This window comes from Peromyscus maniculatus, chromosome 5, assembly GCF_049852395.1.
Source record: "Peromyscus maniculatus bairdii isolate BWxNUB_F1_BW_parent chromosome 5, HU_Pman_BW_mat_3.1, whole genome shotgun sequence".
NCBI classification, from domain to species: Eukaryota; Metazoa; Chordata; class Mammalia; order Rodentia; family Cricetidae; genus Peromyscus; species Peromyscus maniculatus.
The window spans coordinates 79,536,350-79,553,165 of record NC_134856.1 but is presented as its reverse complement, the minus strand read 5'-3'; the positions used below and the strand labels follow the sequence as shown (position 1 = coordinate 79,553,165).

The 16,816-nt window shown below is 43.6% G+C and overlaps 1 protein-coding gene across 2 annotated transcripts; it reads left to right on the top strand.

The window, feature by feature from the left end:
• The first annotated feature begins 650 nt into the window (after positions 1-650).
• Positions 651-8,877, top strand: Meig1 (meiosis/spermiogenesis associated 1). 2 transcript variants are annotated; one of them, XM_006985917.4, is made up of 3 exons: positions 651-890; positions 5,512-5,678; positions 8,663-8,877. In XM_006985917.4, the coding sequence occupies exons 2-3, from the start codon at positions 5,541-5,543 to the stop codon at positions 8,789-8,791; spliced, it is 267 nt and encodes an 88-aa protein (XP_006985979.1). In that variant the 5' UTR covers positions 651-890; positions 5,512-5,540; the 3' UTR covers positions 8,792-8,877. The 2 variants fall into 2 exon arrangements, with proteins under 2 accessions (XP_006985979.1, XP_015859995.1); XM_016004509.3 differs by lacking the exon at positions 651-890 and adding an exon at positions 1,227-1,431.
• The last annotated feature ends 7,939 nt before the right edge of the window (positions 8,878-16,816 follow it).

Genomic DNA, 16,816 nt, shown 5'->3' with positions numbered 1-16,816 from the left:
TTGGCTGCCCAAGTTGTGGTCTTCCACAACTGCTTGCTTAGTTCCAGTAAACTGAAACTAAGGCCTGGTCCCTGGTAGGGCTGTTAGAAATCTGTCATGGCTCTGGTCTGGCTCCCCAGCCCTCTCAGTTAACTATCGGTTCTGGGTCTTCTCATTGAGCTGGCTCCCACTCACCGCCCCTTTCCCTTTCGCCCTCTATTTATTAGCAAATCATCACGGCTCTGCGCTCAAAAATACTGATCTTGAATCACTTTTCACCAAAATAGGTGATACATTAACTATTACTGAAGATACTGATGGGAAAATAAAGCTATAGGTGTTCGTTAACTTTCGTTTAGTTATTCTCAGACACGATGCTGGACGGATTCCTTGAATCCACACACACACTGACACTTATCTTCTATCAGGATCCAGAACCTCTGCGATCTCTAGTCTTTCAAATGCTTTCATTCAACACGTCTGGAGTCTCCGCCTCATCCCAGCAGTGAAGAGGGCTCAGCTGGGGCGCCCTCTGACTCCAGAACACCGACCTCCTCAACCCAGGCTAGCCCTTTAAAGGGCGCACAAAGACCCAGGAGCAGGGGGCGGGGCCGGCGGGAGCCGGGCGGCGCCGACGTGAGCGGGCGGAGCGGCGTCGCTGCGTTGCTAGGAGACGCGCGGGCGGCAACAGCCGCAACAGTTGGCCTCCGGCTGACTCAGCCCACGATCCCGAGTAGAGAACACGAGCACCGCTGCGCCCTCCTGCGAGGCCGGCTGAGCGAGGGTAACCGCGGATAGCGGGAGCCGGGCCTGAGCGGATGAGCAGCGAGGACCTGGGCCCTGACCGCCGTACCCCTGGCTCCGCCCCGCCCCGGGAGCGCAGGACCCGCCCCTTCCGCCCGGCCGCCCTGGTACCTGGGTTTTCTCTTTTAGGGCGGTCTTCCTTTGGCCCTTCCTACATCTTTGGATGGGCTCCCCAGCTAAATTCTTCCGCTCCCCAAATTGGCTACTGTAATGGCTCTGCCCTGTAATGCCTGGGTTCAGAGGATTGTCTCTTGCCCAGCTTCTTCTGGGCAGGTTATACCTTACAGATATCGTGATTTATGGCAAAAAGAAAGTGGTTTCTGGCAGGCAGAGAACGCTAGCTGTGGGAAACCCTCGTAAGGGTGGCTTTATTGCTCCACAAACGCAAATTGTCACATATGGACTGTGGACCGACCATAACGGAGTGCTTAGGGTCGGGGCGCGGGGCGGCACTTTTGTCTTTAAAATGAACACCCAGTGTGAAGACTGGGTTTGGAGAATGGTGTTCTGTTTCGAACCCAGTGTGAGAGCTGGATTCAGAAAACAGTCCTGGCTTTTGTTCATTGTCTTGGCCAAAGTTTACATGTAGTTTAAAGGGATCCTCAGTTATATCCCGCCACCTGCTTGGAGCACAAATAATGAAATAAGGTGAGGAGAGTTGGGGTTTGTAAGATTAGGCATGTTATCATGTTATTAGAGTTATGGGACAAAAGCTTCAGCGACATCCATCCCTAATACACCAATTTAAGAGACGCTCAACGTGAAAAGTAGAGAAAGAGGTAATTAAGGTGGCACACGGGCAAAGTAATAAGGAAAAGGGTCCTGGGACCCAGGTTTGTGTTTGAGACGCTGAGATAAGCTTTAGGGTTAAGTAGAGGAAGAAACGAAATGGGACTTAAGAGGTATGCACAAACAGTCTATTTAAATTGTCAGTTCCTTCTTGTAGAACGCGAGGCGGCAGGTCACAGGTGTCTGCTGTTACATTAGAACTTAATTTGTCAGGGACTTGAGATTGGTGGGGTTTCTTTTTTTCCAGTGCACATATAGCCCTTCACAGTGCTTAATGAAATTCAGTTACTAAAACATAGACACTCAAGCATTGCCACTTCCTGTTTGTAGTGATACACATATGTATTATAGAAGTGTGTTTTTATTCTATAACAATTTTTTATTTACTTTTAAAAATATTACGCATAGGTATTTTTATCTGAGCAAAACTGGAAAACAAAAACGGAAAAATGTATAATTGTTATTGTGGTAGTGTATTTAAAGAGCAAAAAATTAATGAAAAAAATCTCTTTCACAAAAGATTGGGGATTATTTTTCTGGCAACAAGTCAAATATCAAAGCATCTATATTTTCATACCCCTTACATCTGATGACCCAGAGGTCAGACCCAGAGGTTGAGAGCAAATGGCTGTGCAGCACCTAAGGATAGTCCCGGATGGCGTTTGAACTGCAACACCTGAAGTCACTCAGCTCTGGTCAGGCAGTCTGGCTGCGCCATCTCAAGCACAGAACTTCACAAGACTCACTTGGTTTGTTTTTAATAACTACAATATAATTTGCACCACCACTTCATAGCATAGTTAATGCAGGCACTAAATTTACTTTTTCTGTTATGGTGAAATTCACATTAAATTCCAAATGTCTGGTAATATCCTTAAGATGGGCATTCCTGCCAAGAAAAACTGTAATTTCCTGCAACATCAACTGCGTCAGCATCTTTTCCACCCTTCCATAACATGCAGCGTTTTTAGGTGTCTAGTTAACACAGTTGCTTAACCTGAAAGTGACATGACACTCAGGAAAATAGTTTTGAACGACACAAGCAAATCGAAGGATCTTATTGCATATCAAACAGCTAAGTAAAAATGACGGGGAAACAGAACTAACCCTGAACCACTGCCCTGAGAATACAAGCTTTGGCTGTAGAAGCAGCAAAGTGATTCAGCCACCAACTTCATAGAAAGACGTGACTAATTTTGAATATTTTAAAAGGTTTTATTATTTTAAAATTATTTTTAATGACCTGTGTTTGGGTGTGTCTAAGAGGGCATGCACACATGAGTGCAGTGCCCGAGGAGGCCAGTAGAGGGTGGTGATGGGTCTCCCTGGGGTTGGAAAGGCTGGTGGTTGTGAGCACTTGACTTGGTGCTGAGAATCAAACTTCATCTGTACAAGGACAATAAGAACTTGTAAGCACTGGGCTGTCTCTCTAGCCACTTGAGTGGTGTTTGTTTGTTTTGTTTTGTTTGTTTTTGAGACAATCTCACTGTGTAGCTCTGGTTGTCCTGGAACTCAGAGAGACTCATTCATCTCTGCCTCAAAAGTGCTGGGATTAAACATGTGTACCACTGCACCCTGCTTGAATGTATTTTTAATATAATGAATTCCCATTTTCCCTCTCATGATTCTTCATATCATATTTTCTAATATGTGTGTGTTGATTCATCTCCCTTATATAAATGGATTACCAAGCTCTACTACATATTTCCAACTCACTTATTAGTCATCACTAGTGTATGGTGCATTGGCGATGTGACAGACTTCACAGTGAAATGAATGAATTTATAAAATAAGAAACTGGGTTGTTTTAGAGGGCTTTCCAGATTTTACAAAAACTCTTACAATACCATAACAATGAAATCAATAAGATGCAACATGAGCCTGAATCTAAAATACTGAGACAAAAGTTGTTAAAAACTCATACTCTGGGACTGGAGAGATGGCTCAGAGCTTAAGAGCACTGCTTGCTCTTCCAAAGGTCCTGAGTTCAATTCCCAGCAACCACATGGTGGCTCACAACCATCTGTAATGAGATCTGGTGCCCTCTTTTGGCCTGCAGGGATACATGCAGAAAGAATACTGTATACATAATAAATAAATCTTTAAAAGAAAGAAAGAAAGAAAGAAAGAAAGAAAGAAAGAAAGAAAGAAAGAAAGAAAGAAAGAAAGAAAGAAAGAAAGGAAAATTACATTTATTTATTAAAAAAAAAAACTCACACTCTAACAAAAGCCTAATTTTCCCAAGTCTAACCAATGTGCATGTCAGTTTGCACACTGGAAAAAATTGCAAAAACCAATACTGATTCTTTGTCTGGTATGTGGTTACTATTTTTATCAGAATTAGAATTATACAATTCCAGTGATTTCATTTAAATTAATTTAAATCTGAAGCTAAACTGAACTACGGTGGGAATATGATTTCCAAATGGAATGTAAACAGACTTTTATTTAGATATAATAATGTAAGTAATGTAGCAAAAGATCCAGAGGATATAGAAAGAGCATAGGCAAGTTCCTCATCTTTCCTAGGCTGCTCTTAGTACTTGGGTGTGACTGATACTGGAAACTAAACCAAGGGCCCAGCCTCCGGATAGTCTCCCTTTTACTAACCATGAGAAGAGACTTGAAGGCTACATTTTCCACACTGGGGAAACAGTCAAGGAGGTTCAGCAAGTCCGCCATTCTTTCCTTTTCTGATTTTTCCCTCTGTAAAAGCTAAATGTATTCCATTTGTAAAGGCATTTGCTGTGAGCCTGCCCATCTTTGGGATGATGTTCACCCACTGTCAAGGAGAAATATTTCTAATTGACATGAGGACAATTTTCCATTTTCTATCCATTGTATTTTAATGTATTTGTTGACCTTTTAAAAAGTTAACCTAATGAGAATTTGTTACCATGATTGAAAATACATAAATTCCCTTTAGGATCATCTTTATGAAGTGTGACAATGAATTTTAGACAAACAACATTAATAGAATGGATTCAAGGAATCCATGGTGAAAATTTTGGGTACTTTATGTCAGTTAAATGACTTTTTGTAACAAAATAAGTATTTGAGAAAAATAAATACAAGACAATGCCTTGGAAAAACTGACTGGTGTTGGGCATGCAGCTCAATGGTAGAATGCTTGTCTGGCACTCACAAGGTCTTGAGTTTAATCCCAGGAACCAGGAGAAAAACTCAGCAATGGAAGTTTGGTAAGTAGACAATGTAAACTAGGCTTGGAGAGCTGAATGTCCTGGATCAGTAGTAACCACCCACGCCATTTCAAATCCATAATCTAACATAACAAACAATTAGCATGGAACTTGTCCAGTTGTCTTCCCACATTAGTCTACCAGAGGACAGTGTGACACTGGGAGCCAAGAAAATAATGGAAGGTGTGCCTCGGGAACAAGAAAGGGGAGAAGAAGAGGGAGGGCCTTTTCTTTTTTGATTTGTAAGCAGCCCAGGCTGGCCTCACCTCCGCTGCTCCTACTTCAGCCTCCCAAGTCCATCACCATGCCTTGCTAAGAGTGATTGTCCTTACAGTCCTTTTTTAAAAGAGAAGGAGAAGGAGAGGAAGAGAGAATATAAATCAATGGAATAGTGGGGGGATATTTTGAGAGTATATTGATAAATACAAATGACAATATCTTTTCATAAATGTACACTATTAGTGTCCAGAGACCAAGAATGGCTATTTAGAACATTAATTCATAACTCCAAATGCAATTTTGATGATGAAATTAACTATTCTCTGTATGTCTCCTAGGACTTAAAAGTATTTTGGGTGCATCATTTTGTTTTCCCAAAAATAACAGTCTTAGAAATGAATGTTAAAATGTGAAATGTTTACTGAGGTTCCATATTTTTTTCTTCAGTCATTTTTGTTCACTCTAAAGGTTTTGAAAATTATAATCATGTTACCTATGAAATTGTTCTAACCTCTTTCAGAAATAATTGCTAGGAAGGCCTCCGTAGCCATGGCGAGTTCTGATGTGAAACCGAAATCAATAAGTCGCGCCAAGAAATGGTCAGAAGAAATAGAAAACCTGTATAGATTTCAGCAAGCAGGCTATCGGGATGAGATCGAATATAAACAAGTGAACCAAGTTGCTATGGTAAAATTTACTGCTCTTCAAACTTGATAAAAAAAAAACAGTTTCGCAGATGGTGAAATGTATTTTAATAACAGTAACGAAGTACAGCTGCAGAGAAATCTCTGAAACTCTCATCTGAAGGGAGGGATACTGAAGCCTATAAAGGTGGTCTACAACTTGGGGGACAATGTGGTCCCTTGGCTGGGCACCTGCACACTTTCTGAACTACTGTGCTCTCACATACGTGATCTTCAAACAGTCCTTTTCCTTACTCTGCTAACTATTATCATGTATTCAGTTGTGGTAAATGATCCATTCCCCTCTGCTTATTTTGACAGTGAATTAGAAAGAGGCTGAATATATTGGTGTCTTTTGTTTTTCTTTCCTTTTTTTTTTTTTTGGTTGTTTTGTTTTGTTTCTTGAGATAAGATCTCTATGACCAGGCTGGCCTTGAATTCACTATGTAGATAAAAGCCTCAAATTACGTCAATCCTCCTACATCCACTTCCCAGACAGATTACAGATGCAAACACCATATCCATTGTAGCTACACTCTACAATTAACTCATTTTACATTAGGAGATAGCAAGCTAGATAGCTTACACCATTGGGTGCCTCTCTATTTGACCTTCTACCCTCCTATATAAACCTTGAATTTTCCCTCCTGTATAAACCTTGAATGTGCTGCAGATCTGGTGAGTGCACTGTTTATACACTAAGAAGGGTGTCTTTGGAATCTGGAGAAGGGATAAGAACCTGTCCAGGCATCTTGAGGACACTCCTTTTCCCTGCTGGTGGCAGCTTTGGCTTAAGTATTAGAAACATTAGCTGCTTTCCTACAAAGTAAATGCAGCTGGACCTGCCGTGCAGATCGGATGTGCTGGGGTCTGTTTCTACTGATAAATAACTGAAGCAGACGAGAGAAAATGCAAGATCCATGCATTGTGGCACATGCCTGAAATCCCAGCGCGCTCAAGACTGAGGGAGGAGCTTAGGTTGAAGCACTTGGGCTTGGGCTGTGTCAGGAGGCTTTGTCTCAAACAAAAGCAGGTGAAAGAAATGGAAAAGGAAAAGGAAAAGGAAAAGGGGCAAGTTGCTAGAAAATAATAGACACAGGTCCCCAAGTCATGTACTCTTTTCTTCCAGTTGCACACTGTGTTATAGGAGGAATGTGAAAGGGGAGGGCAGCCTGTATTGGTCCTGTTAAAGAAAAGGGTTTGATTTTCCAGAACCGGATTTGGACTTTTGACAATGATAAAGTGCATTTCACAAATTTCAGAAGGAACATTTTTATCAATAAAAAGAACACATTGGGTTCCAGAATGCACTGTGATGAGTTATGGCCCCAAAGAAGTTATTACTTTTGACTTAACAAGTTCCTAAAAGAACACACACATACACACACACACACACACACACACACGCACACGCACACGCACACGCACACGCACACACACACAGAGCAGCAGCAGCTGGGGATGTGGCTTTGTTAGTAGAATGCTTGCCTGGCATGCAGGAAGCCACCCTAGGCTCCATTCCCAGCACCACATAAACTGAGCATGGAGGTAATTGCATGCCTGTAATCCCCAGGTGGAGGCCAGATGGTCAGAAGTTCAAGGTCATCCTTGGGCTATGTAGCACAGACAGCAAATACATGAAACACTGTCTGAAACAAACAGCCACCACACATTAACCTGGCCAAGAGAGCGCAACACTGAAGTTGGAGAGGAAGAAAGTACATACAAGTTAGAGCAAGGCAAATGATAAAGAAATCAGAGTAAGAACAAGGAATGGTGGGGAGAAGGGAAGGATTTCTGAGGACTGTGTGAGTTCAAGTTTCTATTAAAAATTGGGCTTGAAACATCAAATTAAATGGAGAGAAACTCAAAGTGATACCACTAAAATCAGGAACAAGACAAGGCTGTCCACTCTCCCCATATTTATTCAATATAGTACTAGAAGTTCTAGCTAGAGCAATAAGACAACAAAAGGAGATCAAAGGGATACAAATTGGAAAGGAAGTCAAACTTTCACTATTTGTAGATGATATGATAGTATACATAAGTAACCCCAAAAATTCTACCAGGGAACTCCTACAGCTGATAAACTCCTTCAGTAAAGTGGCAGGATACAAAAATTGGACTTGATGGTGAACTTGAAGCTTGGGTAGAAGTGCATAGGTACTTCCTCAAGTCCAGTGCCTGCCTTTAGTGCAGTGGTTCTCAACCTTCCTAATGCTGAGACCCTTTCATACAGTTCCTCATGTTGTGGGGACCCCAACCATAAAATTACTTTCGTTGCCACTTCATAACTGTAATTTTGCTACTGTTATGAATTGTAATGCAAATATGAGATATGCAGGATATCCCGTATGTGACCCTGTGAAAGGGTCCTTGGACTCGAGACCCACAGGTTGAAAACCACCGCTTAAGTCCTTGCAGAAAGCCCATGATCAACATAGTGTTTCAGCAGGGGCCCTGGGCTCTCTCCCAGCTTACTCCTGCAGCATTTATTTTTGAAGTTACAATGTTTTGAGTCACTTAGAAATATATAAAAAAAATGCATCTTAAATTATTTGACACATATCTTCAATCTTGGCCATAATGTAGACACTAAAACCTGGAGACTTGACTGTGAAGAGAAGCACTCAATTCAGTACGTGTTTTCCAGAATAAGGTTGGAAACTAATATTTGCTTTATGTGTATGCACACAATGCTCTCCCTAAGAGCACAGATTTTAAGTTATCTCAGACTTCATTATGTATAGTGTTCTGCCTGCATGTATACCTGCAGGCCAGAAGAGGGCACCAATTCTCATTATAGGTGATTGCAAGCCACCATGTGGTTGCTGGGAATTGAACTCAAGACTGCTATAAGAGCAGCCAGTGCTCTTAACCTCAGCCATCTCTCCAGCCCCCAGACTTTAATTTTGATGCAATTGTTTGATGGTGAAATATGATATAAAATAAAACTGGCATTACAGCATTCTCATCCTTCCCATGCAGGTAGACCGTTGGCCAGAGACAGGATACGTGAAGAAACTTCAGCGGAGGGACAATACTTTCTATTACTACAACAAACAGAGGGAATGCGAGGACAAGGAAGTCCACAAAGTGAAAATTTATGCATACTGACCTTTTCATTACTTTGGCTTGGCAATCCTATTTTAAGAATTCATTGTTTACACTTTCCATCATGTAAATGCCATTTTACAAAACAATTTAAGATGCTGTCTTTAATTCAATGTCTTACAACATAAACACCATGAAAGCTGGCATTGACTAGTCATCCTGTCCAGTTCCGAACACTTCTGCAGCTGCAGAGAACCTTAGAATTGGGCGCCTCCCCTCTGCCTCCTCCTGAGCACTTTAGTGGCTCTCCTAGGAAACCAAGCCTTTGGAAGCCACTCGGGGCTTAGACGATGTATTTCCTTACAGCAGATCAGTACTCCACTCAAAGCCCCCTCCCAGCCTTTCTAAATACAATAGTACTTGCATTTTCTGGCCTGGGGGTTTTGTTTTCACCTCTTGGGTCTTTTGCCTCTTGCTGGACATAAATACAAAGAATGATACCCACTCTGGAGGAGCCCTCCACAAATGTAGAAAAGGAGTATCTAATGTGCACGAAGCTATATGTAGGATTAGTCCCCAGCACCACAAGAAGAGAGAGAGAACACACACACACACAGAGAGAGAGAGAGAGAGAGAGAGAGAGAGAGAGAGAGAGAGAGAAGAGAGAGAAGAGAGAGAGAATGAAACCAAAGAGCCAGAGAGAGTAAACTATATTTCATTACTATATAAACCAAGTATTTATATTTTTAAATTAACATTTAATAATTTACCTACCAGTGCTGGGGATAAAACACAAGACCTCACAAAGACCAGACAATCATTATACTATTAAGTTACATTCCCAGCCCTGGCTTATTATGTCAGCTAGTTAACTGTGAAACAGGGTCTTGCTGTCTATCCAAGCTGTCTTTGAACTCATGACCCTCTTCCTTAACACTCCTCCCCAAGTGCTGAAATAACACCACCATTTCTAACCCATTAGGCTCTCAGAAAGCAATTGGGTCTTGAAATTTGTGCTGATGGCACCCAATGGACACCTCGATGTAACCTGTTTTAGGCTGAATTATGTCCTTTCTCCAAAAACATCTAAACCCTACCTCCCCAGTACCTTTGAATGTGATGGAAATTGGAATAAGGTCTTTAGAGGAGAATTCAAGTTAAAACATGGTCATATTAGTCCCTAATCTTGTGACTGGTATCGTTAAGATCTGAAGACACGGCAATCTAGGGAAGGAGTCACTGAAACTATGGAGATCCAAATCGGAGTGATGAAATTTTGGGTGAAGTTACATCATACATTGCCAGCAACCAGAAATGACAAGGAGGAAGCAGAAATTATTATTAAAGCATTCAGAGTGAACTTGGCTCTCTACAGGTAGCTTGACTTTGGAAAACTTGCCTTCAGAGCTGAGAGGACAATGTTTCCTGTTGCTCAAGCTGCTTGGTTTGTGGTACTTTGTCACAGTGACCCTGGAAAATTAACACATCAGCCACATCATCCAAGATTTTGGTTTGAGGTTAAATGGCTTCCTTGCTCCGGGGCATGAACATCATGATAGGAATTGCATGATGGAACAATACAGCTCACCTCGTGACAGCCAGGAAGCAGAGAGGAGCCGAGGACAAAATAGCAGACTTCCTCCAACAAGTCTCCACCCACCCATCCTCCCACTTCCTAATCACCTCCCCATAAGGCCATCATATTACAAATCCATCATGGGATTAATCCATTGATTAGGACAGAACCTTCAGGATCCAGTTACTTCCTGGAAGTCCACCAACAGACAACCAGACCCCTTGCATATGGATCTGTGAGGGGCATTTCACATTCCAGCCGTATGTGTACACAGCGATGCCAGGGAATGTGAGACAATGGTTTGGGTGCTTTCTCATCCCACATCTCACCCATCAGTAGGAATGATGAAACGTCTCTTACCCAGTGGTCACAAGTTGCTTTTGCATGTCACTTAATGATGTGGACCTTATGGTGAGAATTGTCCCCCATAGGCCCAGGTATTTGAAAACCTGGTCCTCAGTTGGTACAGTTTGGGGAGATTAGAAAGCCTTTAGGTAGTGAAGGCTTCCTGGAGGAATTCCATCACTGAGCCAAGCTTTGAGAGCTTAAAGCCTTGAGCCACTTCCAGTTTGCTTTCCCTCTGCTTTGTGTTTGTTTCTGAAGATGTGAGCTTCCTGCTCTGGTCTCCTGTTGCCAAGCCTTCCCCATCATTATGTACACCCCCACACCCCCCCCACACCCCTACCCCACCCATACTCCCCACTCTGAACCATAAGCCAAAATAGGCTCTTCTGTAAGTTCTTTTGGGTTATGATATTTTACCACAGCAATGGAAAAGTAGCTAATACAGACCACCACCCGTTAGTGCATGGATTCAACTCCTGACCCGACTTTCGATTCACTCAGGCAGCCTCTAACGAGGATTATTTAACTTTACTTCCAGACAGGCATCTTCTCACTCTGTTTACATGGCTCTGTTTACATGGCCTTTTTTTCTAGAGGCCTAAGCTGAATCCACTAAAACACTAATCTCTCTCTCCTCTATCTATCATCTATCTATATCTATCTATCTATCTATCTATCTATCTATCTATCTATCTATCTATCTATATCTATCATCTCCCCCCCCCCCCATCATCTATCTTTCTAGTCTGCTGTTTGGTTTGACCACACTGATAGTCAATTCTAGGAAGCTGGGGCTTTGCCTTTCATGTTTCTTGCATGATGGATCTAATAGTTAATGACCCCACTGCTTGCTCCGTTAGGGGGCACTTTTTTGCTCCATGCTACACAGTTCTGTTTCTGACACCATTATGACCATCCCAATCAGCTTGGGGGGGGCGGTGCTTGGCTCCATGGCAAAAGGGACCACACCTCATTGTGACCCAGTGTCCTAAAGTGCTTTCAGCAAGGGTGCTTGTCAGAGTCCTCCACCTACTCCTTGAAGTATGTCACAATATATTGGTGCCTCCCCCAGAAGACGCTGGGAACCCATGGGCCCCTTTGTCACAGGAAAGAGTTGAGTCCGGAGGATGAGTTTAGTAAGGTGATTCTAAGTTTTCCAACCCAACTTGCATTCATATCACAAAATCTATCCCGGTACCATCTCCTATTTCTTATTTCTAATTGTCTTCCATTTGCCAGGCTGTCTAGTGCTTAAATATTCAAAGGCTTCAGAAACCTCACGGGACTGTTTCAAGATACCAAAGAAAGAACTAGGAAGTCTCTATGGGTGTTTGGACATTTCCTTAGTTCTTGACTGGGAATGCCAGAAAGACAAGGCCCCACACAGCGCCCACCATGTGCGACACTCACACTTGAAAAAAATGAAGAGAAGTGGAGTCCATGCACTCAAAGCTGTATTAACTAGTTTCCAATGGGCATTCTCTGCATGTCTGTTAGACATTATCATCCTCCTAGGTCTCACCATCTTCAAAGAAAGGAAGTGGCTGGGAATGTACCTCCCACACTAGCACCTACTCTTCCAGTTGGAGACATTTGCAAGGACAAGATCACTGTGACTTCAGACACTGACATGTTTCCCATGTTCCCCTTCAAAGGCTGATGCCTTTCTTGTGCCTTCTAGACTCACTCTACTCTGCATCTTCCATGAGACAAGGCACCAGGCAGCTGTATTTGGTTGCTACAGCAGCAGTATATATAATTCATCACAAGAAAAGCAGGGTTAAATCTATCAGGGGACAGAAAGAGAAAGGAGACCATAGGGAGGTGTGACTGTCAAATTTTATATATGTCTTTGCCTAAATCGTGATAGACCGTTTTCACAACATGGTAGAGGACAGTTAAATTTAATGTCTAACCTGGTCCTCCCCTCAGGGAGCTGATATTGTGAACTATCCAGGGCTGGTTCAGACTTCCCCAGGGCCACATCAGGCATTCTGTGTCTACTGTTCTATTGGTTGTATCCATACGTGATGAATTGCTGTCATGTCCCTGCTCTGGTTTGAGGGATCTTTCCATTTTAATTTGTCGTTTTCAGGCTGGGAACTGCAGTTGGGTGATCATGGCATTGCTACGAGCTTGTCTCTTTGAAGCCTTTCACTGAGACTTCTCAAGGCGTAGTCCACCTCACAGAGAATAGGAGCGGGTCTGGAAAGCCTGCCTCAGTAGCTCTCCGCCGGATGAAGCCTGCTCCTGTGCGACGAAAACAGCAGGTAGAAGGTCCATAGCATGTCTCAGGTCACTAGCTCATTGTTGTCCTTCATGACTTGTGAAGTGGGTACTTTGGTCACTTTCTATTATTTGGGGTGTTTTATACCTCAAGTTCAACCTAGTAAGTCCTGGTTTTGTCATCTTTGAGGTGGCTCTTTTACTGGGAAAATCATGAAAAACATCTGGCATCTGGTAACAGTGTCCGCATCTGCCAAAGCACGCCAGGCTTTCCCTGAATGTGGTAGAGGACTGGTGTGGTCTCCCTGCCACCACTGAAAGGATATATTTCCTCTTTTTTTTTTTTTTTCCAAGACAGGGGTTTCTCTGTGTAGCTTTGTGCCTTTCCTTTCACTCTGTAGCCCAGGCTGTCTATATTTCCTCTCTTTATGTCATTCTCTGCAACCGCCAGGCACTCTGGGTATCACTGAGCACACATGGCTGGCAAGAGCACATGATGTCTATCACACTGACGTGAACCCACTGTTGCAGAGCAACTGTGTGGTTTTCTAGCTTCTGTTACACTTAGCTTTGCAGCCAAGCAGTGACGTCTTCAGCTGGGCTCCTTCAAGCCATTTGATCAGCTTCATCGCTTTTAGGTGACTAAGGATTAGTAAGCCACATAATATGACACCAAGTGTTTGTATGATCTCGTGATGTTTCCACGAATCTTGCCCCCACGGACTGTACCTATGAAGGGACCCACTGTTGAGTCGGCCCCTGAGGAAACTACAGAATAGGGCTGTTGTAAATGACCCAGCTGTCAGGGCATTGATTTGGGGTCGTCTTTCCTTGTTATTAGGATCCAGGCAGAATGGAATTTGGCCCCCTGTCTGCTGGAACCTTCGCTTTGATCACTGCAGACATTCTCTTCCATTGGAAGTAGATTACTGCCCTCTGCTGCAAGGGACTTCCCTTTACCCACCATCAATGTACAATGCTTCCTTGGGGATCACTGGCTCGCTTCCCTTCACTCTATATACAGTCTAGCAGTTCATGGAGAAGATCACCCCATCTTCTGCCTCATTTGTGATGAGACCAAAGAGTGTTCCAGCTCTACTGAGAGGAGGTTTTATCCACCCATCATTATCAAAGACTCTTCCTCCAGTTGACCGAGGCACTCATTTGGCAGTGCTTATCCATGGATGAGTTTGTATTTGGTGGATCCAACCTTCAAGAGAGTCAGGTCCTTCTCCTTCCCACACAGATTGCACACTGGTACTGAGCAGAGGAATTTTTTCAGATATCTATGAATGGGCCAGTTCCATCAAAATTAGAAAAATGCAAACAACTTTTTTTAAAAGTAAGTTTATGTGGCCTTCTGACTTGAAAATCTGGTCCAAGGTAGCAGCCTTCCAACTTGGATACTTAGATCTGGGACCACCTCTCATCACATTCATAATATTCTCATTATATAGGGCATGTAGCAGGAATCTTAGAGAGTCTTTTTAATAAAATCAAACCCGGGGCCAGTTATTGGGGTGAAATGCTGGATGGTCACAGAGACAGAACAAGCCACAGCTAACCTCACCTGGCCAACTTCTCAGCTGATCTTGTTTCCTCAGACTGGAGGCCTCTGTGTCCTCATCCAAATGGCTCTCAGCCGAACTGTGCTGCTCAAAACCTAAAAGCTTAACCAGCCAAATGCTTAACCAGCCAAATGCTTCCTTGTGTAGTTGATGCAACTTAAGAAAAAGCTAACAATTAGAGGACTTGGTAGGCCAACCACCTCATTTAAACTGGGAACCAGTAGATGCTTGTTCCTGGAAAAAGAAGAAAACAAAAGCAGGAGAAACATCATTGTGGGAGGTTTTTTGCTTTGGGAAGGAGAAATGATTCCATTCTGTTGGGAGCACATGACTCTCCATGCTTAAGTTCAGGACTCTGATTCCAGTAGAAACATGGAGAGCCAGTGCAGGGCATGTTTCAGCACAGCCCCCGGCCAACAGTCATCAGGATGCTACACTGTTTTGTCAAGAGAAGTTCAAGCTCTTCATGGGCACACAGGTGTGGCTGTTCTCTTCTGGGTCTTGCAGGGTGGTGCATCCTTTCGCTTTATTCTGGAGGGGTGTGGATATACACAGCTGTCAATGACCAGTGATTTGGTGACTATGGAGGGGACTTAGGACCACTTGGAAAGGTCCATTCCACTGAGGACTCAACTGTTCTGTGGGTCCATCTTTCACGGTTTTAAGGAGGATCCAGTTTCCAGAGTCCACAGTCTTTCAGGCTCCACCCTTTTGTCCGAGTTGTTCCCGTATTTGTATAGGGCCTGTTGGATTTGCCTTAGGTTTATTCTGTACCTGCTCATGTGAGAAAGGGCCTACTATACAGTAACTCTAGGGGCTGCCGCCAGCATTAGACATTGGCACTGTTTTAACTCTCCCGAGGGTGATTCCTAGAATCTGTTTAATGTTTTGGTTAGTCATTTCAATTTTGCCTGAAGACAGTGATCTCAGAGCAGAGTGTAGATAATATTTTCTTTGCAGAGCCCTAGGTATAGACTGAGTCACCTGTGATGTAAATGAGGGCCCATTGTCAGCCTGTGGGTGAGTGGGTGAGGTCAGACCCTGGTGTAATGCTTGTCACTGTAGTCATCCTCTCAGCCTGGATCCAGCCAGTGACGGTGTCTATAAACACTGACTTGAAGCTGGCACAAGAGGGCATATGAGTTAAGTCTATTTGCCTGTCCTCATGTGGCAAGGTGCCTTTCCTCTGAGTTGGCTCAAGAACTGGGGGAGGATTAGGGTGGCTGGAGTTGTTACGTATGCAGAGTACAGGCCTGACCCCCACGTACATTTTTCACTGTGTCACTCAGGCTTGTTGGAAGAACAGTTGAGATACCATTCATTTAGAGTAGCACCTTTTTCCACATGAAATGAGTCATGTATTCCCTTCATTATTTCCCACGGTGGGGCTTGGGGTTGCAAGTGTTACAGCTCCGGAGGGAAAGGTATCCTGACTGTTGGGAAGTCAGGCTGCACCAATAGCTGAGTTCCAGTGGGGGGGGGGGGGTGGTCTCCCTGAAGAGTGTGGTGGCAATCCTGCTCCTCTCCAAGAGAACCATTACAGCTCAACTCTTCTCCACTCTGCTGAGAGAGTTTCCCAGCAGAGATGTCCATTGCTCCTTTGCTCTGGCAAAAGCTGTTTCTTCTTCCCTTCTCTCTGTTAAGGGGGAACCCTGCAGAACTGTAGCCCCCCCCCCGACTCCTTCTCTGGTGAAGGTTACTTCTCTTCTCTGTTCCCCTAAAGGAGTTTCCCAGCAGAGATGTCTGTTGTTCCTCTTCTCCACTCTGGGAAAGAAGGTCTTAACCCAAACCTCATTCAAGAGATTTATTGGGAGGGAGGAATCCAGAGAGTGGCTGCCTCAGCCAGGGTAGAAAAGGGCAGTGGCCAACTGAATAGGCTACGGGCTTATATAGGGATTTTTATGAGCAGAATATTTTTTTCCAGGAAGATTTTCAGGGTGGGAATTGGTTGAATTTCAATCCCTAAGCTTAGACAAACTCAGAGATTGGCTGGATTTCATGCCCAGGGATTGGTTGGTTTCATGTTCAGGAATTGGTTGGTTTTCCTGCTCAGGGATTGGTTGGTTTTATGCTCAGTTGGTCAAGGGCAGATTGTATTTCTTTGGCTCTGGTTTCAGGGTCAGGGTGTGTTTCTTTCACTGGCCCTTTTTAACCTTTTGGCTCCAGTTTCAGGGCCAAGGTGTGTTTCTTTCACTGGCTCTGGTTTCAGGGTCAGGGTGTGTTTCTTTGGCTCTGGTTTTGGGGTCAGGGTGTGTTTCTTTGGCTCTGGTTTTGGGGTCAGGGTGTGTTTCTTTGGCTCTGGTTTTGGGGTCAGGGTGTGTTTCTTTGGCTCTGGTTTCGGGGTCAGGGTGTGTTTCTTTGTCTCTGGTTTCA

Coding starts and splice junctions, on each gene's coding strand:
- Meig1 (XM_006985917.4), top strand. CDS start 5,541: ATGGCGAGTTCTGATGTGAAACCGAAATCAATAAGTCGCGCCAAGAAA. Junction 5,679..8,662: donor AAGTGAACCAAGTTGCTATG/GTAAAATTTACT, acceptor CTTCCCATGCAG/GTAGACCGTTGGCCAGAGAC.